The 22,811-nt window shown below is 36.7% G+C and overlaps 1 protein-coding gene across 4 annotated transcripts in view; it reads left to right on the top strand.

Annotated features, from left to right (window-relative positions):
* The first annotated feature begins 476 nt into the window (after positions 1-476).
* cdin1 (CDAN1 interacting nuclease 1) overlaps positions 477-22,811 on the top strand; it is an 80,749-nt gene continuing 58,414 nt past the window's right edge. For 2 of the 4 annotated variants that reach the window (XM_038272731.1, XM_038272713.1), the window contains exons 1-5: positions 477-557; positions 811-929; positions 17,201-17,246; positions 19,110-19,174; positions 19,996-20,056. In XM_038272731.1, coding sequence (XP_038128659.1) covers positions 829-929; positions 17,201-17,246; positions 19,110-19,174; positions 19,996-20,056 — 273 coding nt within the window. In that variant the 5' untranslated portion in view covers positions 477-557; positions 811-828. Of the gene's footprint in view, positions 571-810; positions 930-17,200; positions 17,247-19,109; positions 19,175-19,995; positions 20,057-22,811 lie in introns of those variants that run through there. The other 2 variants (XM_038272722.1, XM_038272739.1) reach the window with 2 other exon arrangements.

Genomic DNA, 22,811 nt, shown 5'->3' with positions numbered 1-22,811 from the left:
GCTCCTACAAAAAGACAATGAGAGAAGAAAGGCAATTTAAAGCTCTAAAAAGAGGTAAAACATAATCTTTAAAAAATATATTTATTATTTTATGTATCTATCACAAGCAATTCTTGATATAACATTATTTTTAACATTTGAGACAAAATGTTGTGGAATGATTTTCTTAATTATATGTTGTTGTTTTTTAAAATGATGTTATATAAATAAATAAAAAGTTCAGCTATATTTCAGTTGATGAATGTTCAGAGATATTTCTCACAATCTCGTCAAACATACTATTATACTGCTACTCTGATTTTTATTGTGTGTGTATCGGTGCCATTATTTCAAGAGTTGTACCACTTTAAGGCTGAAAGATATCAAGAGAGAAAAGCTGGAACCAATAAGGTTGCCCCACACGCTGCCGCACCAACCATCTAACCAATCAGGTACCGGTTTACTGCGGATCCTTACTGCTGAGCCAATCGAAAGGCTCTTCACCAAAAACACTGCTGCTTCAACTTCCTAGCGGGAAGCGGCTATCGGAGCTTGTCTTCTTACAGCAAGAATTAGGGGTAAAAAACAAATGTACATATTATTTGACGGTCTTAAATGTTCTATAATGGTATGATGTGTTAGTGAGACGTATAATATATGCATGTAAATAGGAGAAAACGTTTGAGCGAAGCGTTTAGCGTGGTGTGTTGTGTTAACATGAAGCTAAATCCTGTTAGCAGCTCAGTTGAGTCTGACAGCTGTCAGTTTTCTCCAAACACCTGCCTCCTGGCGCAATGAATACAACTTATCCGTTCGTTTTTGGGCTTTTAGATACAGTAGAGCTTAAAGATGAAGCTGTCCCGGCCGGAATATAAAGAGATAGCGAGGTGGACTGACCAGCTGAGACCTACACGGCAGTGCATGAAGATGCTGAGAGACAGATTCCCTCAGTAAGTTGCACACTTCGCTACACATATCCCATTTTTATGTCGTTCAACTGTATTCTCTTAGTTTTTTCAACCTACATTTACTAGGGAGTGATTAATAGAATAAAACACTTAAGCAAAACACAGTTTATGTGCAAAAATGTGTGGATATCCATAAAAGAAATGCCTGTTTGTTCCAGCAGCATTATCTTAAACTGTAAAATCCAGCCTTTGAGTATCTGAGCCTATAAATAAAAAGCATGGGAAATTGAATTTAGATGTGTTTTTCTAAGATAGAAGTTTTAATAAGTAACATGAGTTTTTGCCTTTTCCTCCTTTTGTAACATGACATTACAAAGGAGGATGAGGCTTGATCATTTTTTAGTTACATTAGCATACAGTGAGCATTATGTTGAGGGATATTTGAACTTTAAAGTGCCTTGAGGTGACATGTGTTTTGAATTGGCGCTGTATAAATAAACTGAATTGAATTTAATAAAGGAAAAGAAAAATCTTCAAAGTTCAGTGTAGGAGAAGACAGCCATGTGTTGCAACTAAGCAGCATTATATCTGGCACCACTTGTAGTTTAGCCCATTGAAGTCAGTGCTTGGATATGGAAATAATATCACACCCCATCTGACCACATTCCTATACTTGGTCTAGGGATCTAGTGGGATTTGCTAATTATAATAATATAATAATTCTTGCATTTTATGGGTTCAAACTTTAAAGCAGGGCTGCCCAAAGTCAGTCCATTAGGTAGTCAGTAAAATTTGAATACCTAAGAAGTATAAAGAAAGATTTTGAGCAGAATGTGTATTCTTTTTAAGTTTATCAATAGGAGCAAGGACATATGTTTCTTAAAGCAGTCACTTTAAAACTTAGTTTTCCTGTCTCCCGTTTTAAAACAAATGTGAAAGGATTTGAGACAGGGCCGTATGCAGGGCCTGAACAATACTGAGTTCAAGAGTTGGTCACTTCTAGGGAGGCTCAGCGGCTCACCCCAGAAAATGTTTTTGATTCCATTAATTAAATCTGGGCATTTTCAGAGTCTTAAGGAGCAAAAGCAACATTGTTAAGACTTTTGAAAAGGCTAGGCGGTGCATTTCTCTGTTTCTCTTTCCCTGCCAGACATTTCAGGCATTATAAACGTGTAAAATTTGTCATCTTTCTTTTGAACCTTCTATGTAAGAAGTTAGAAATGTGTTAAAAAAAGAAATTCCAGTATAATTGAAATAAGTTGCTTCATATTTACTTCATTATTTAAAATAGACACACAGACACAGTATATTGTGTTCTTGATAGTGCCTAATCTGTTCTCTTATTATGGAAAACCATATCTCTATTATAATCTTACACAATACTTCAAGTAACAAGCAATAAATATTTTACTTTTAAAACATATACAGTTGTGGTGCAGAATCTTCCTTTTCTAGTACCTGCTCTCCTTGCATCTCTTGACTGCTCCTCTTGCTGTTTCGCCCAAAGATTGCCATTTCCTCCCTATCCTGTTTATCCTTAAGTGAAGAATATCAACACAGTCGAATACTATATAAGTCGTTTCAACAGCATATTTCGAGGAGTTTTGTCATTTCAACACGTTAACATGAAATTAAATGAAATTAGTTTTGCAGGTTCCAGAGCAGCCCAATGTTATAGTATGAAATTCTAAAAATAGCTATAAATATGGTCATTTATAAATAAGTTAAAATATGCTAAAATATTTCCACATTAAAATGCCTGTTATTCTCACAGTCATCAACAACTTAAACTGTCTCCAGCTACATTATTAGCTCGATGTTTTCCTCTTCCAGTAACTGCAGTGACTGACGGACTCACTAACAGAGTTTGTAGCCTGTGTGTGGCAGTTACTATAGCGACAGTGCGTGTTGATGGTGCGCAAAGCGCATGCCTAAACTCTCGAGCTCCTTTCTTTTATTGGATAGATGCTACTCTTAGCTCTTCAACTATAAAACACCTCCCAGTTTTGTGGGTGACCAAGATCATTGTCCTACTCTCCCTTTCATTAAATAATATTTTTGGAGTTTATATATATCACAAAATATAAACTTAATAAAATATGCTGAGGACATTAAGTCAGTGTCCTCAATGGTAGTTACGGCCCTGATTTGAGAGTTAAAATTTGAAATGCCCATATAAGTTGGGTCTATGTAGTTAGGGCTCATATATTTGTATATTGGCAAACCCTGTGGTCACCAGTCTGTCTTTTTTTTTATTTTTTTATTATTACCTTAACAAATATTGGTCATTATCTATATGCTGACGGATTGGGACTTCAACTGGAACTTTATGATTTGGCAACATAACACTAACTAAGCTTTTCTTTGCCAAACACTCCTGATGGGTTTGCTGTAGGCAACAAACATAATGGTGAAGAACGTGGAAAAACACATTACACCTGCTTTTGAAGAAGATCGGTGATCAGATTGGTGATCAGTGATTCTGTTAATCTGTTTTTCTGTTTTGCTTCTCTTTATTTTTTAAAGCACCGAAATGTTTTTATACAAATTACTGGACTCTACTAGAAAACTGAGAATAGGTCATATTTTTGTCTGTCAACAGGATATTTATTACATATTGCTTTATAAACCTAAACATACAGTAAAATTAGCCAACTAAAATAAGTCCTATAATATGTTCAGTAAGCTGAAGAGGAAAAAATAATTTAAGAGAGATAAGGTAAAGAACCTGTCTGTTTGTTCCAAATTTATAAACATGTGGAGAAGAGGAAGCTATTTCCTAATATTGGAGTTGTACTGTTAATAGCAGTGGTAAAAAATATTTTTGCAAAGAATTCACTTCTTGTGCAAATTTATCTTCAACTGAGAAAATATATTTTGCTTAAGGGCCAGACTTTGTTTCTCTGCAAGATTTTGCTGCTGCATGTCTGTATTTCGAATAGACAGCCTTGAAATGTATAATTTAGACCTTTAAAACATCCATAATCTCAGTAAACGTTGTCTCTAGGATCGTTATTTAATTCCTCGCAGGTTTCTACTTCAGCTTCCACTCAAGCGTTAGGCGGCGTTTTGCCATGCAGCCCTTGTGCATCCAGAAATCGAAGAGAGAGGTTAATGGTTGTGTTTGCCTTTCTCCTTGACACTGAGGGCCCTCACTTTATTGAAAGTAACATGTGTAATCCCCCAAGGCCAGCAGGACACCATGGCCGATCCCGTCGAGGTCACTTACAAAGTCGCATGTATTTGGAGCTTCCTACTTCCATTGTGTCCTAATCACCAATCTAAAAGAAAGTATCAGCTCCCCAAAGGGGATTCAGAGCAGATTCACTCCACCTTTGTTCCCCTGCTCTCAGCATTTTACAGAATGTCATGTGTATGAAGTGCATACAGAATTCTGCTTGTTTAGGTGACTACAGTTGGAAACTGTTTTTATTGTTTTTCTTCTTTTTCATTTTGTTTCCTAAACCATGAAACCTTTTTTTTATGAAAAGTGTTACTGCTGCATATACTGATGAAAGGAAAATATAAGACTGTCTACAATAATTCTGCACAATCTTTTTCTCCCAGAGGTGCCTGCCCCTTTGTTTAGTCTTGCTGGTTATTGTTATCATTTCCTTCACCATAACCAATCCTGGGGAGGCCCTTGCTCTTTAAAATCCCTGAGTCTCGTCACTGGGCCTGACAGACAGGCACGGCAGCAGTGTTTTCACAGCCTGCAAAATTATTCTGGTTGTCCAATCAGCTGAGCCAGGCTCTGGAGGTTAGTGATTGGACTGGCAGGAAATCAGGCTCTTAAGACACAACATATCGACTAGGCCATCCATCATCTCTTAGCATGCGCTCAGGCACAGCAGTCAGCTGCCCCCCTCCCCCCTCCCGTCCCTTCGGACCGTGTGGGAGCCCTGCCACTGCGTAAAGATTGGCCAGGGAGGGGTTGGGGTGAGAGCTGGGGGTGTGTTGTGGACAAAACCTGCAATAAAATTATGGCTAAAATAATGGTTTAGTTTTAATGGGCAGAGAGGTTGTAGCCAACAGGTACTACGCCACAGTATTCGATGATTTGTATTTCAACAAAGAGGTAAATATAGTAAGGATTTGGATCCATTTTTAATTTGGTTCAGAAAATAACGAATGAGTTGTGAATAGTTTGTTTGGAAAGGATTGCGTTATTTTCTCTCTAGCATCCCTAAATGAAATGTGATGTAATGCTGCTGCTACTACAAGTTAAAGACTCTCAGAAAAATACTTTTATAAAGTGGGTTTTACTGGGGAGAAAAATAGGTAGGAATGTGAATTTTCCTCTTGTGATTTTAAGCGGCACTTAGTGTGTGTGTCTTTTTATTTTTTTAATCATAAATGGTTATACACTAGTATGATAACATCTATTAAAGTATGAAACTACATTAATTTTTAATGGAAAAACAATTGGACTGTTTCAATTTCTGCAAAAATAAATCATTTGCATTTGATTTTTTTGTTATAATGATTTCAAGGTACAGAAGACAAATCTTTATTTCCGGGGTGGATCATCTTAATAAGTGGTCCTACTAATTGTCAATCACTTTGGTGACATGTTTACAAAGGGCCATCCTAAGTGCTCGCCCCGTTAGCTATCTTTTTCTGTGAATGGACACTTTCAGGCGTATATCTGTGGTGAGCTACGGTTTCAGACAGTCATTGAAGCTCACCTTTATCACCGAGGTTCTTTTATAATGGCAGAGGGTCATAAGAGAAAAAGCGTTTATGAAGTGTATGACAAGAAAAGAAAGGCCTCAGAAGAGGCAGAAATACATCCCGGAATGCTTTGCGTGGAGAGTGTGGAGAGCTCCCCACGCAAAGCATTATGGGATTTGCTTTCACAGCGGCCCTGACAGCGGCGACTAATAACAAAGATGCCGCAGGCACCGCGTATTAGAGGAGGAGGTACGTGACCAACGAGGAGCAAAAAGCAGTGATCATCTGTCCGAACAGTTTACTATAAAGTCCACTATGTAGTCTCCGGTCTGTATAGTGGTTGAGTGATTTATGGGTTAGGGTGGATGTTCGTCCACAATAAGCTTGTATGAGCTATGAGAATAGCAACTTTTAAACAGAGCGTGCATTAGGAGAAATTGGGTCGTGCATACTCTAGCAGGCGTTTCATAGGCGTTCCCTCTCAGGAGCGGGTACAGGGTTTTACATGAGCATTTTGTGGAGAAGGCAGGTGTTTTAAAAAAATCACAATAAATCCTCAACAAGACCTTTAAACTAGAGTAAAAGCTTCCTGCTAGCTTTCATACTGCTTTTCACTGCTTATTGCTCAGAATATTTCTAATGTTTCTAAATATTAGAAATATTAGATTTGCTGGTTTCTGTCTCTAAAGTTACTGAGAGTTACTGATGGCTTTCTGCCTGGGAAGAGTCTTAAGTCAGCTTCTAAACAACAAAATGCTGTTAAGTGGGGATGTCCCGATCCAATATTAATATCAGTTTAATATTGGCCAAAAAATTGACTTCAAGCATCTAAAATCTCCACTATTTTCTTGCTAACAGAAACAATGCCTTTGTTAAAAGTATCTGTAACTCATTGTTTTCATACCTTTTGTTGTTGGCTTTTGTTCCGTTTTAGTAAGATTACTTAATCAAGACTTTTCTAACATTCTAATATCGCATTTGGCCAATATGAGTATTGGGCAATTCTCAAAGCTGCAATATCTGTTTCGTATTGGAATTAAACTAATTATTTTGGGACATTCCTACTATTTGCCTCAAAATTTCAGTTTATTAAGGTATTGCTTTTATAAGATAAACTGTTGCCGCTCCTTTTACCAGGGACACCGGATTTGTCTGTAATTTCTTTTTTTTTATTTTAAATAAAATTATATTCAAACAATTAAATCTGTTTTGTTTTTAGAAATAGAAGAGTGTTGCAGTCATCTTTCAGCTAGTTGACTGTAAATGCACAGCAAGACAAGGAGAAAAAAACTCTAAAGTGTAGAAATTAAGATAAAATGTAAAGAGTTTTTAAAATCTCAATATACCTTCATTATTGTAACCAGCCAATGTTTAGGTCTAAAAGTACAGCTTGAGCTGCTTTTGCTCAATAGAGAAATTTCCCCTCTGTATACATGAGTTTTAGATAGGAACCATCTTTATATTTGGAGTGATTTAGATACATTTAGTTATTTTTAAACATAAAAATGTAGATTTTGGTTGGATTAGAATGAAGCCAGTATATTTCAATATAAAGGAATAATCATTATGCTAAAGTTATTGAGTTCAAACCCATTTCACAGTCATTGCTTTTGATTGGGGGCTCAAAGGGAAGAAAATTTAAACTTTGAACAAGATCATTGTTATAGACCATTTTAGGGTAATTTCCATGGATGGTCTGTCAGTCTTTTAGTTTTTCTCTGCAAAGCGATAGTGGGAGGAGAGGGGGAGTGTCCCATAGACAGACAGGGAGAGAGCGATGCGATGTGAGGTCCCTCATCTGTAACGGCTGCATAACACAGATGTTGGGAGTCATCTGTCAGCCAAGCCTCTCTTACTGGCCGAGCTGCTCTGAGGGGAAAACAATTGGACACGGTGCTGTCACTTTTTACCCCCACTCACAATAGAGGGGCATGCAAATATCACTCCCCCCACCCCAGCACCATCCCCGTATCCATCCTCCCTGCCCTCCTTGTAGCAAGTCCTGATGTCCTGTCTAGTTTCTGGACTCTGGCTCGGCAGCAGGCCGGTGAAGGCAGTGCTGTGACATCAGTCCCATCAAGGTCCTCATATTAGAATTGGAAATGAAGAGCTGCTCTCTGAGGCCTTGCCTGACTTCCCTAAAGTCCAGAGGGGACCCCAAGTCCTTGCACAGCTTTTTCCCTAGAGAGAATCAATGGAAGGAGGGTAGGATGGCGAGGGAGGGTAAGCGAGAGTCCTCTGTGCCCTTCTGTGCTATTATGAATGAATTTGGATGTAATGATTCCCCCCCTGCACACACACACATACACGCATAAACATGCATGGAGAGGGCCATTCTAGCCCCCAATCAAAGGAACTGGTAATCGGTAGAAAAAGGCAGATCCCCCTGTTTTGGAAAGTAATCAAACCGTAAAGTTAGAGCACTTAATGTTAACAGCCTCCCAAAACGGGGCCAGTGCTTTCCCCTAATTTACACTGTCTCACGCACACAAACACACATCCCCGCACAGTTCCCTCGTGAGGAGGCCTTGAACGGTTTTCGAATGGAGCCCTAATGTGCCGTTTTCATCAGCACTGAGGCGGGCTGCAATATGGTGCTGGAGCTCGCTCTGGGAATATGAATGTTGATTAAGCATGCGTTCAGCCTTTTGAAATTCTGAAGAAGTGTCAGAATAATGGATGTTGAGCAAATGTCAAGCATTTGTTAATTTCTCCCTGATTCGGGGTTTATCTGGCATGATCTTTGGAGGGAAAGTGCGGGGCAGGGTTGTTTTGGCATGTACCATTGATATGTTGATTTCTTGGCTGCAGACGCTGTTTTGATGGTAATATGGCAGCCATGGAGGAGCTTAGTGGCTTGGTTATTTTGAAAGGAAGTAGAGTTCCTCTTTGTTTACATGCATGTTTAATCTGTGGGTTTAGGAAAAGGCATGGTTTGTTAAATCCGGCCAGATCTGTACATATGTAGTGTTCCATAAAGCCTGGATGGAAGCCTGGGCTGCACCATCCATGACCATATTGTATATTTGCTCAGCTCATACTTTTCCTGGATGACACACATTTTGGCTTTTGTTAAAAGTCACGGTAACTTCACATTTTTTGTGGGGTTCAGAGCATTACAATTATTATTGCAATGGATCATGTTTTTTTTCTCCCACACTGTTTACATTTGATCGCGGCTGCACTTTATGAAATGGAAATGTTCATTTCACTGCTCAGATGCTGCTCATTTACTATCTGAAGCTGTACAAAACGAAACTTCATTTTATATACACTCTGTGTATACAAAATGACGATAAAAGTTTATTTTTAATCACTGTAGGTTGCTTTCCTTTTTTATTTCACTTTTTAATGAATCTGAAAATTACATCAGAGTGCAAGATGATGGTTGATGTATTTACTGAATAAAAAGTAGTCACTTTTGTTAAAAAAAAATCTGAATATTTTTAAAGACGATTATGTAAAAATCAGATAACTCCAATCCCTGATTATATCTTACGTTTTATTTTACCTACACAGTAAATCTTAAAGATTTTGTATCGTCTTTATAGTGACGGATGAAAAGTTTTGTTCATATTTAGTTTAACTTGAAGCCTGAAGACTGGACTGCATTTTCCATTGTCTTGACTAGAGCTACACAACATATTAATCTGCATTCATCATTGTGATATTGTTTGCAGTATAACAATTGCAAAGTAGTGCCTTTAAAAATTGTATAGTTTGTTATATCAAGATGAATAAAGATTATGTACTCTTGCTTTTATGCCTGATCCATGTTTGGTTTTAATCCGTGTAAATTCAATTTATTTATTTAGCGCCAAATAACAGAAAATTTGAGTAATTCAAACTTGTTGGTTATAGTAAGTATTTGTCAATGCAATATGCAGGAATTATTATAAATACTTGTTTTCTGGATATCATGAAGCTCTAATTTTGACTGGAGATGCACTGATCAGGTTCTCGGGCCAACACAATTATTCTTTTTCTTTAACAATTACTCTTATCATAATTTATTGCTTTTATTTAAAATTTTCCCCTTAAGGACTATACGGAATAAAAAATGTTAAAAATATGCTCTTCCAGATCTCTGTTAGAGGTAGTAGGCTTTGATTATCCGCATTTCATCCATCGATTACCATGTATCCCTGAAACAAAGGCCTTGGTATATAAAAGGTAAAGGTTGACAGTTTTGAGTTTTTAATTACTCTTCCATAAAAGTAAAAAAAAACAACAAACCACTGGACTTTGTTTTCAAGTTGGAAGACGTTTCGCTGCCCATCCAGGAAGCTTTTTCACTTCAAAATGTCAGAATTAGTGTTGAATTCAAGGCTTTGTACAACTTGTACAACATGTACAACTAAACGCTATTTCTGACATTTTGAACTGAAAAAGCTTACTGGATTGGAAGCGAAATGTCTTCAAACTTCAAAGTCCAGTGGATTTTTTTTTTTTTTTTTTTTTACTTTTTTGGAATGACTATGACCTGGATGACTGAGAATCCTCACCAGCATTTTCACTAACTAGCACTTCTTATAAAGTTTAACCACTCGTATTCAGGCTTTTAAAAGTCTCTGATGCCCATTTTTGGTTTTCTTTCATCTGTGAGTTAATTTTGTTTTGTGGTTGACTACTCAGAAAAAGGGACAATTCCATAAATGATCAAATGATTGCGGCTTTAAATTTGGCTTTTTTTTATTGAACCCTCGCAAGGCTCTCCATTTTACAATTTCAAGAACAGCAGGAAATCCTTACATCTCTTACAATAACTAGGACCTTATTAATAAAAAAAAATTCATACACAATTTTAAACCCCATTACTTTTTGCCAGATTCTGATTTTATGCATTTCTTGTTGCAGCTCAGTTCTATATCTTTTTAAAAGTGGGAATAAATTGCTATTTTGCTGGCTGGAAGTGGCATTGATATTGCCCAGAGACTGATCAGGTACAGAGCCTGCAGGGTCGACACCTCTGGCTGCTCCCGTCGAGCAAAACACAAACTGGCAGTTGGGGATAGGGGTACAAGAATTGAAGACTGAGACACTGGCACAGTAATTCCCAAGCCCTATGTAGTTAGGCGACTGTTGGAAGGGTAGAGAGAAGGATGAAGTGTAAGCAAAGAGGAGAGATATAAAAAGAAAGGAAGGCTGGGCAGAGTTTACATCATCATGTCAGACTAAGGAGGTCATGAATAATAGATGTAATCAATTACTTGATTAAGAAGTTCAGTAACTTCTACTTCCTTCTTATATTGTGGGAATGTTGTCTAAGCACAGTGTAAAGATTGTAAAGCTTTTTTGGCTCATTGGGTTGAAAACACTGAGATAAGCAGCTCCTTTTCAAAGATTATGTGGTGTGTGGAGATGATAGGGTCTGTATAATGGAAGTTAAAAACTGTGATCAAAGGAATCGCCTGGGCTACGTTTTTGATTAAAAAAAATATGAGTAATTTCAATATATATTAGTGTTTTTGATACCATTGCAGTCTTAATCTTCATTCCCAGAAATAGATAAGTTCTGCAAGGAATACCTACATTGGGGTGCTGCTGTTAAATTAGGCTGTTATAACCAAATGCTTTCTCTCTTTTGTTATGGTAGACTCAGTTGTGTTGGAAGAGTATAATAAACTGCACAGATGTAGTCCTGCTGATATGCTTAAGGTTGGTTGATGTAATGCATCTTTTCCAGACCTTTGGACAAACAGATAATACATATCTTTATATCCAGTTTGCAGAAGTAACATTGTAATAACAGTTTTAAACCCTAATAGTTAAAACATTTCTCACAGAGCAATAAATATCTGCGCTTTCATGTGTTATCACAATTATTGTGGACATTTTCAGGATGGGGAATAATGTATAGTGTATAAACCCTAAATATAAATGTGTTGTAGTGCAGCACACTTTGCTTCTGTTTATAGTTTATGTAACCAATCGGTTATTGATAAACGGGTCAGTCGCTCTCATCCATCCATCCATCCATCCATTTTCCGTCACGCTTATCCCAAGTGGGGTCGCGAGGGGTGCAGGTACCCATCTCCAGCTGTCTACCGGCTAGAGGCAGGGTACACCCTGGACAGGTCCAGTCGCTCTCATATATGTTGCTATTGACTATTGTTCTGTTTTTCAGTAAAATCACCTGATGAAAAAATTTCTAATATGGTACACTACAAAAAATAATAAAAGTATATATAATTCATGCTGATATCGTATCTGTTGGGTATTAGTCATTACTCAAAGCTGCAAAATCTGTTTCGTAATGAAAAAGTTGCATAAAGCTGGGATATTCTTACTTTTCATTACAATTCCTTTTACTGTTTTAGCGCAAAAACTAAACAGATTCTCGCCTTTTCTTTTCAGTTTTACTTATTTTAAACTTTTTGTTTATTTTTAGGAAATTGTGTTTTATAGTAGCCATATCTAGAAGAATGAACATGAAGCAAATCCACCATACCTGAAGCGCATGTTGTCTTGTCTTCCCCATGCTGATGAGTGTCTAAGAGAAATGGACCATCAATGAAGTTTCTAAGCAATCTTATTTAATTTAAAGATACTATTTTAAATCCTTCAGGAAAATTTATTTTATTGCAGCTAAAGGGTTATGAAACAATCTTGGGTCTTGCAATTTTTTACAAAACAAATTTTCAAATTGGATTAAATTGATAAGTCATTTATTCTTAAACAGTGGAATAAATTAAAGATTTTTTTAACAGCTAGCAAGAAAAAAGTTGGTAACTAAAAAAAAAAAAAAAAAAAATTTTAAAGGAGAAGCTTTCATTACAGATCAAATTAAATGTACATCTAAGTAGGATTAATTGAAAAATTTACATGCAAAAAAATGTGCATTTGAAAAAAAAGTAAAAGCATCAGACTATTTACAAAAAAAAACTGTTAAAACTGTGACATGAACAGCAGAAATATTATTTGTTTGGAGCAATGGTGGTTAAAAAGACTAACCGATAAAGGATCTGAACCAATGCTACATTCTGTACATAAGGTGCAGCTAAACCTGCAACAAAACTCTGTTATTGCAGATTTGATGGTGGGCAAAAATGTCTAATCAGGATGTGTTCTTTACTTGACTCCATTTTTTCTGAAATTAAGTATTGCATAGGATTCTATTTTTTGGGGATATATTTTTTTATGTGAAAAAACTGGATTGATTTGACAAAGAGTGTGAATAAATGCAAGTAATGTCTCCTTGTAATGTCTCAATTCCCTCAGGAAAGCCGTGGGGGGGAGCAGGAAGGGATGAGAATATCTGTGAGAATGTGTGTCACATGTCCTGTTATATTCCTTTTTTTTCCTTATAGAATAATATACAGCAGTTTTACAAAAACATAATGTAATACTAATTTGAAGTGCAAACAAGCATGGTTATTGTGCAAGTATTTGTTTGGAGCTTTGTAGCACACTGAGATTTGTTCTTGTATCTTGTCAAAATATATCCCATTTATACATTAATCCATATTTCTTTTTTTTTTCCCCAATATTTTTTTCACTGCTACTGATTGTAGGCATTGCTGAGAAACAGATGTTAGCATTTTGCCTGTCAGCGTGTGCAATTAGCTGCATTTGCATATCCACTTTTTAACCTCCATTAGGCTGTTTTTTTCATTTTATAAAATATGAATCTTTAAGAAAGTAAATGCTTAATAGATTTCTTGAATGAGGCTATTAAATGTAATAAGCTTTACTATGATTTAAAAATGCTCATCTCTTTATTTTGATGATTAAAGCAAAGAATATAAAACAAGCACTTTTGACATTTTGCATGAGGTTGTGTTCTCCCTCATGTTCATCTCTTTGGAAAATAATTTAGCTGCCATTATAAAAAATATGTGCTGTGCCTCAATTAGACAGTTGCATGCCCTGAAGAGCCTCACTCTCTGCATGCAGATCCACCAAATGCTTAGTACTGTCACAGCATATGATACCAATGCCATTAGCCAGGTGGCTTTCATTACCCAAATTACAGCTCTTGTTTATAATTAATTATTTGTAAATAGGAAGATTCTGAATATAATTGATTGCTTAAATTTCCCTGATCTCCTATTAATTAGCTTGATGGGATTTTCAATGCTTTTCTCTGCGTTTTATTATTTTTTTCCTCATGTTATGCCTTAGACTCTGTTTAACCATAAATGCATTGAAATGCTTGAAATTATGTTTTTGTTTTTTCCCCAAAGCTTCACCAGTGGATATTGTAGCATAATAGAGCCCGAAACACTGACCAGACAGCCATACCAGTTCACTGACAAAGTGAAGTCCCTAATTGTTTTTATTTTAATCTACAGCCTCACTATTTTTGGTGCCAGTGAATATTAATGCTCTGTCTTCTGTTGTAAGGATGGGTAATTAGGCTGAGAGTGAATGATTCCCTAACCGCTCCTCTGTCTACCAACCTTCTGTTCCCCAAGTTCAAATTAGAGCCTATATTTTCCTTCTGTTATGAAAAGGTCAGTGGAAGAATGCAGTGCATTGTTTCAACTTTTTTATACCTTGTTTTTGTACAAAAATTATGTTAATATTTGATGTAAATTAAGGTGGGCATTAATAATTGTGTAGTTTTTTTTTTTTCTTTTTCTTTTTTTAGAAATTAATAGAAAAAAGGTACAATAAAATTAGTTTTTAGTAAATTATAAAACATAAAGATGTCATCTTTGATTTTTAGAGAATAATTTGCAATCACTGGAAGTTTATTTAGCTTACTTTAATGAAAATGAACACTGGCTTTTAAGGTTATCCACCTCTGGTAAAGTTCTAGGTTTATGAGACCACATCAGCAAGATTATAAACCTTTAATGCAGCATGTAGTGTGTGTATTTTGACTGCAGAAAAATAATCAGAATTTGTTGTAACAACCAGCCCTACAATTACACCCCCTTTATCTAATGTTTAAGAAGTACATTTTAAGCTGATTTCTGATTTTAGTCTTCCTTTGTTCACACTTTCCATCAACTCTGATAAACCAGAAACAAAGCTCAGATTTTCTTGCCAAAAAACATTTGTGTATTTGCATCCCTCCCTAAAGGCAGTAGCTTGTGAAGAGCTTACAAGGATCTTTTACTAAAAAGGTATCAGCCAATAAAAGAGTACAACATTTTCCTGTCTTTACTTTTGGTGAACACAGACATAAAGAACATATGGAACCATTAAGGGATAAAGGGGACATTTCTTTCACAAACGGATGAAACGTGACAAGACAGAAGTTGGAGACTTTCAGGATTTCAACAGTAAGACTTCAAGATGTGTCGTTATAACAAACAAATGAGCTCTATTTTCTATGTTTGAACTCAGTAGCAGGATCTATGTTTCTCCAAGAAAACCCAAAAGCAAAACAGAAAAGCATCCAGGTCTGACTTAAATCTCAAAATCCTTGTGGGAGAATCTCTTTTAACCAAACTCCAACTTTTGACACTGTGTACTAAGCATCTCTAAAGTAGCTCCATATTCAAACTGAAATACGGCAGTAGATGTGGTGTTTGCTTTAATGCAGATAGAACTTGGGTTTGTTTGTTTTTTTTGTTTTTATTGAATGAAATTCCTAAAGCTGGACTCTTAACCAGAACGTTCAGGGGCTTGCTTGAAAGCTGAGGATTAAGATGGAGTTAATTTTCTGGATCATTGAGACTCCTTAGTTTTGGGTTGACCTTAAGAGTTCACAACTAAATCTGACAAACATGATGTGGGCAGAAGGTCTCCTCCCACTTTGCCCTGTAAAGTGAGGTAAGGATGTTATATCTGGATAGAAATCAAAAAAGATTTGAGGCTGAAAACGGATCAAAATGTTTCTCAACTAATCATTAGATTCTGGGTATGAACACTTAGCTGACAAATCATAGTTCTTTGTCTTTTTATATTTTCCTCACCTTATTTTTGGGGAAATTTTAAGGATATATTTCGTATTTTAAAAGTGAGAGAAAATTATTTATACCAGGGATTTCAACACTTGTTGTGTTAGAAGGCATTATTGGGTTTTCTTTAGTTTCAAGGTATAATTGCATTTTTGAAATGTTATGGTTCCAAACCTGTAGAAATAAAAAAAAAAGGACACCATTTTTATGCCATTTCACAGAGTAACACAGGGCTTTTGGTTCTTTTGAACATACGTGGTTTTTCATTCTTTGTCATGAAATTCTGAAGTTTGAAAACACACAAAAAAAAAGAAAAGTCGCCAAAGTTCACTGTCACTGATTTCATGGTTATTAAGGGCAGTTCATGTCCCTTTCAAGTTAAAGATTTAGCAATTAAGCAGTAATCATGCTCATTGAAAAGAGTAATCCATTTAAAACCTAACAGATGTGCATTCTGACACGGGAATCACGAGGATCCCCTGCCAATAATAAGGCATGTAATGTTGCTGAAATACTCAGGTGCAAGGCTGGAGTGTGGGAGAGGGTTTTTTCTTTTTTTTGGTGCAGTTAGTGTCCACATGTTGACAGTTGACCATTTAATGGCCTACCAATTTGCAGTGGCCCCTCATCCCAGAGTAACATTGCATTGAAAATTGAAGCTGAGCTGGAAGGCTGATTCATTGAAAACATTCCTATCTTGCTCTTAAGTTTTACAGCTTTGGTATTGGAAAGCTGGTATTTGATCAGTCATCTTTTATATCAGTCATCTATATTATGGTTCCTTTCTTGGCATGATCTAGTTTGAGGAGAAGTATTAGTTTAAAAAAAATTATATTGTTTAATTTATCCAGATGTCAAAGGGAACAAAAACCACTGTGAACAGTTACAAAGCTGTTTACATGTTGCAATTAAATTTTTTGTCTAAATGCACAAAAAAGGTTTACACTGACAAATTACAATAGAATAGTTCATGCATGTAAATAACAAACTCAAACGATGGGGATAGGGGAGTGATTTTGGAGGGACTCCTTATCCCAGATGGAGCTACCTCCCCCCATATTTTCCTCTCTGCCAGGTGTTTGACATTGACTGGAGCTGGAGATGAATGCAACAACAACCTATGGAACTGACTGGCTCGGGAGACTCGCACCTACCTGCTGTGAAAGTTTCTATTTTCAAAGCTCACCAGTTTTAAGAGAAGGTTCCCTGAGTGGTCCATATGCCAACACTGACAGGGGAAAAAATAAATGAAAATTCCTCCCTCCACATGTATAGCCACAGCAGTCAAATCCAACATCTCATTGTGGTCATCCAATTTGCAAATTTTGTAAACTGGGAGAGTGTGATTGTTATCATCAACTGCCTAAGAACCCTGTAAATGATTTGCATAAATATGATAAATGTCTCTCAACATTATGCGTGTTTAGATGGGCCTTGAGTGGATGTCCAATTTATGACAACATCAACTGATTGATTTGAATGCAGCTTTGCATGTATTGATGAAATAGAAAACCAAACAGGATTCTAGGAAGGGCATGCAGAAGAGCAAAAATCAGCTTTTACGTCTTTCACCTCATACCACACACCAGCTCAGTCTTTCTCCCCCTCATGTCATGATGGCAGGAACTCTTTGTCAGAGGTGTTCATCTGGAACAACTTTGCCACACTTGTTTTCATGTTCTTTTAGATTACAGGGCAGCTTGCCCCAGCTTTGAAGCTCCTCTCCCTTTGTCTCTGTGCAATGCACTCTGGTAATTAACTTTGTCCTTCTTTTATTTGTTCCAGTCACTCGCAGTCCACTCTTCTGAGCATCTTCTCCCTGGAGTACCAGGTTAGAAGTTTTCTTCCTTTGTGAGCCCTGACAGGTGCCTAATTGAATGATGAATGTCCCTTTATTTCTTTGTAATTGAACTGCCAGCTTTCTGATTGGTTTGGAGGAGCCCCCCCAACCCCATTTTTCCCCTCCCTCACCCCCCACCCCAACACACACACAGACCTCCTCTCCTCCTTCACGTTCACGTTGAGGTCCTTTTCCTGCCTGAGCCTCAGTGGATGCCTGCCAAACCTTCCCATCCATCTGTCTAATAACATCTAGCCCCTGCTTATTTGGTGGACCTGTAATAAATTATGCTAAACCATTATTATTCTGACAATAATAATTTCCCCGTGTAGTGCGGCTGTGTGTGCTAAATGTTTGCTGACTCGCACTGTCACTGCTGCTTTCCACGGCTGACAGCGGATGATGATAAATGGCCACTGCCGCCAGTGGCAGAAGGCAGCACAGGCAGAAAATGGAGTCATTTATCATCCCACTGACAGGTGTCAGTCACATTGCTCGTCTCTGTGGAATTACATTTTTTTTTGTGTGTGGTAGCTTTTAAATAAGCTGTTTTTAACCAATGCTCTTCCTCTTTTATCCCCTGTCCTCCTGCCTCTCAGCAAAGGATGGCAATTGAATTGCATGAAAATGTCAGTGTGGTTCGTGTATAATGTCAGGGTTCGATCGAAAAAAAGGAAATGAATACAAGATTCGAGTGTATCAGGTAGAGGGGAGGGAGTGCTGGGGTTTTGAACAAGGCTGCTTTAACACACTGTGACCCCAGTAAACTTATTGAAATGAAATGACTTCTCCTACAGAGGAGTGCAAGACTGGCCTAGCATGGGGGTCTTTTACTTACCTTGATGATGATGTTAGTATTAATAATGATTATACTGCTAAAAATAAGTAGGTGGTCATATTCTTCCTTCTACATTTTGTACGTGACCTTTATAGCTTGGAAATGGAACCGTCTGCCACAGGATGTTGCATCAATTTGAACCCCCTACTCCCGTATTTACAGCTAAATGTTTTAAAGACTTCATTTTTATGCTGTGTAAATATAGGAGGGGACTGTTATTTCAGATGGATCAATTTCACTATATGTTATGTGAAGAACTACAACTAAAATTATTGTTTTGCTAATCTATTAATCTGTCGATAAATTTTTAGATTAATCTATTATTAATCAGATGGCAAAAGGTTTGTTATAGATTTTTATGACAGAATTTAAACCAGTAGAAACTAAAACTATGTCAGTTGAGAAGTTCTGGATAGAGCATACTGATGTACAAAAAGGTAATTTTATTTTTTTAAATCTTTTTATTTTTTTATTTTGGAATAACCACTGCTGTTTCAGCTAATTACATATTTTAGAGTTTTTATACTTAGATGGCAATTATTTTAATAGTCACTCATGATTAATTCGATTAATTGTTTCAGCCATGTTTATTTATGATGAGAATCAAAATGCCCAAACAGGAATCAGATACAAATGAATGGAAATATGATGAAACAGAAAATCTTTAGGAGCTAATGTAGTTTGGAAATGATCTATAAATATTTACTTCCGTTTTAGATGCTTAATTAAAGCAGAGAGCATCCTCTTTGCAGATTTAGGTTTGAAATAATCTTCTGATTTTTATCTTGCTAATTTTTCTTAGTGTAAGTAATGTTAATGTAATCTGTGTGTGGAGATAAAGATGAGGGTGATGGTAAGGAGACCTTCTGTAAATATTCATGAAGTGGATGAAGTAAGGGAAATTTGGCAATGGGTGCACAATATTATGATTTGCTGATGGGGTAAGACTCACCTGGAGATGTTATTTATGAATCTAATAATCCATAAACTTCCACTAATAATTTCTATTATCACAGAAACGAACTAAAAGAACAATTTCAAGACATCATGCACCAGATGTAATGGAACGCTACTACCAAAGGTATCACCAACACATTTCTATTTGTTCATTCTCTCACTTTGTTTCAGGCAGTGTTTTCTTCTATATTTTTTTAGTAATGGGTTCTTGTTTTCTTAATTCTTTTGTAGTTATTGTGGTTTTATCTTTATCTTGACATTCAATAAGTGAGAAAAGGACTTGTCAAAGGTAGATGAGAGATCATGAGCCTACTATGTCTGGTATAATCACCTCCAAACTAATCATTTCTCTCAGAATTCATTCCCCAGCCTTCACTTGCACCTGCCAAGCCAGAGCTCTGTTTTCACTGTCTTAATAAGAAAAGAGAAAATCCTGAGACATTTGCCTTATGCAGGCTTATGACGGGATGATTATGTGTAATTCAATAAATATGGCTAAATTAAAAAAGGCAACAAAAAACCTGCAATGGGAAAAGCCACTTTGCATGTTGCAATTAGCCTTTTATCTAGCTTATTAGGCCATTGTTCTGGACAAAATAAGCCTGGATAATGTACTTCTAATCCACTTAGAGGAGCAAACCTCAGAGATGATCTTGGCAAGATCTGAGGGGACTTTCTGTCTTAGCTGGCGAGGGAAAAAAGGCTTTTTAAGCGGCAGGGGTTAACTAACTATCATATGCGTGTCTGGCTCGAAGGAAATTTGAAGCCTTCCAAGCAGTGCTGTTCTAACCGCACTGAGTCTGCCATATGCCACCCAGGGCAATGTCATCAGGGACATTAGCATGTCTTGGCTAGCCTGATCTAAGCCCCTCTATCCTTTGTCTGTCTTTATTAGGTGTTTTTTCTCTTTCCTTAACCTTTGGTGTTGTCCTTATCACAATGAAGGTATCTGAATGAAACAAGGGTTCGCCCCACCGATCCTGTCCTGTTGGAGTTGGCTAATGAGGTAACAACACTTAGTCTACCTTATTCTCTAATTTTTAAAACAAAAAGTATTCCTATGAATGAAAAAGGTTGTATTTGGTTCAGGTCTGGATTTTTTTTTCTCTGGGCTGTTAGTCATTATCAAAATTGAGAAAATGGTTCTCTCCATTACCAATTATCTAATGTAATTAGCTTCATGCTCCATTAAGCAGATGTAAAAATAGTTTTTTTGTTTTATTTTGCAATTTTCTAAATTGCAGTTCACACAGACTTGTCACAAAGTGCGGACAGGTGAGGACGGGGGTCACCAGTCCATTTCGCTCTGTATTACGTTGTTTGGTTTAGAAGCTCAGAGTTGTGTTTGCTCTTATAAAACAGTGTTTGTGAGGCATTTTTATGATAGATGTGGTATAGGTTTCTTTAAAATAAAAAATCTTTTGCATGCAAGCAACATAATCTAACATACTTTAATTTATACAAAATGGGGTAAGCCTCCGGTTCTGGATACTAAAGGAATTAGCTTAATAACCTAGCAAAAAAGCTAAACCAATTATCCAGCTAATACCGGCTGCATAATTTGTTCTACTTTTATTATAGAAAGAGCAGGCCAGCGAAAAGCTACAATATTCAGGCATTAGGTATAATATTTTGCACCTTAAGCATTTTGAGACCCTCACATTTAGCAGTTGTTGATCATACATGATTGCTTAAATCTGTGCCTCCAATCAACAAATGAATGTTAGACAAACATTATATTAGTTTTCGGTTTTCCCAGAAATAATTAGTATTTGCTTTGTGTTATAGTAGGCATTTATACACTTTTTAAAAAATTGTTTACAGAAATTTGCAAAGGCCAGAGTTTGAGAAACTTATAAAGGCAGATACCCAATTTAATACACTTTTCTCTTTCTGCATCCTTTTTTTCGGTAGTGCAGTAGACCAGACAATTAATTTCATCATTTAAACTTATACTTTAGTATTATTATCTCTCACAATATAGAGGTTTCTTTGTCTAAAACTGGTAGCGACCTGGAAGTTAACAGCAATTTTTCATTTCCTTGTTAATTGAAATACCCTTTTTTTCTGGAAAGAACATAGATAACGGTCTATGAACCATTTAACTGTCATTTTAATATGCTACTTAACATTTAAACCAAGCACTCATACCCTCCCAGACTGCTAATTGATGTAGTTTCATGTCTTTATGAGATAATATATCTTCAAAAGAGGTAAAGATTAACAGAGATGAAAGCTATTTATGGATATTTTTGTCCCCAGAAGAAGTCCATGAATAAGGGAATCTAAACTCACTGTGTTTCAAGCTTTATTAGGATCTTTATGCAAATGTTACATGAAGGTTTTAGTGCAGGTGCGATGGTGGAGCGCTTTATGTGACAAACATTAGGTTTTTTTTGGAAAAAAAACAATGAGAAAATGATTTAAATATTATTTTCAGTAGAATTCTGGAGCTCTGTTAATCTTATTCAGACGTTAAACTCTTTCTCTGCTGCGTACCGGCTTGAGAACAGAGAGGGACTCGTGATTAATATGAAAATTAAGGAGATGCAACTACCTGAACTAATCAGGTGGCACTTATTCAGGCTTAGCCTGCTTAAGTAATGCTGCCATTTTTCATGTGTCAGTTTGCTAGTATCTGAAACTCCCTTGTTTTCAAATGGTGTAGAAGAAGAAGAGGCCAATAGGCACTCAGAGGAAGAAGGGATGTAGAGCAAAAAAGAGATGATCAGAATAATTCTGGAAATAAGAGGGCTGCTGCAATTCAAATTGGTAAAAGTATTGATAGTAAAATGATCAGCAGTCCCGATAAAGACACAATGCCACACCCTAATTATAAGAGACATGTAGGGATTTCTACAAACTCCAACCTTCTTTCAATAGTGTAGAATGCCAGCAAATGACACAGTGGTTATAAAGACACTGTTTAGACAGAAAGATCTCTGCCTCTAGCATTAGCATAATGCATCCAAGGAAGGATGAAACACTCGGCTGTCTGCAAGCTGAGGGCAAATTTACTTTTGGTCCCCAATTATGCTAACAAGAGAGAAACTTTTCAATGGCTGTAAGAATGTTGCTTTATAACAAGCTGGTCTCCAAGCAGTGTTTTAATTTCCCCCATCCTAAGATGACTGAATGAATAAATGCTTCTCCATGCTGATACTGAATATATTATTTAGGGTAAGTCTCACAGCTTTAGAAAAAAACACATCTGTTTTACATATGTGTATTTGTTTTCTGCATCTTCATTGATTTATATATTCTGATTAAGGCTTGTTTCTTGTGAGCTGATCCTTACAAGAACAATGTTTGAAATCTGATGGAATGCAGGGTGCAGGTGGAAATACCTTCAGCATCAATCATTAGTGCTCCCTTCCCTGTCAGGACTTTTCGTTTCGCTCAAACCAAAACATCGCTCACCTATAAGGTGTCTTTGTGTTCAAAGGGTGCTGGAGCCATAGGTTTTATTCTTCCTATTAGGGACTCCATGCACATGGTCCCTGAGGTGTGTCCTATTAGCTTGCTTGCCTCAGTGATCATTCTATGATTAAAGCTCTGTGTTGTTTCTTGGCTTGGTGTAGTATGTGTGGTTTTTTTTCCTGCAAGGTGAGAGACTGGGAATGTGTTTGACAGAAGCTAAGGCAATAAGACGGCTACCTTGGCTGTGCAACAGTCAAGCTATTTTTCTTTTTCGAAAGGTTATTGCATAGCAAGGATTCCAAAGAGCAAACTGAGAGGGAATTGTCCAAATTTAGGTCAAG

This window comes from Cyprinodon tularosa, unplaced genomic scaffold (assembly GCF_016077235.1).
Source record: "Cyprinodon tularosa strain WSP-4 unplaced genomic scaffold, ASM1607723v1 ctg120, whole genome shotgun sequence".
Classification (NCBI taxonomy): domain Eukaryota; kingdom Metazoa; phylum Chordata; class Actinopteri; order Cyprinodontiformes; family Cyprinodontidae; genus Cyprinodon; species Cyprinodon tularosa.
This window is presented reverse-complemented; position numbering and strand designations above follow the sequence as displayed.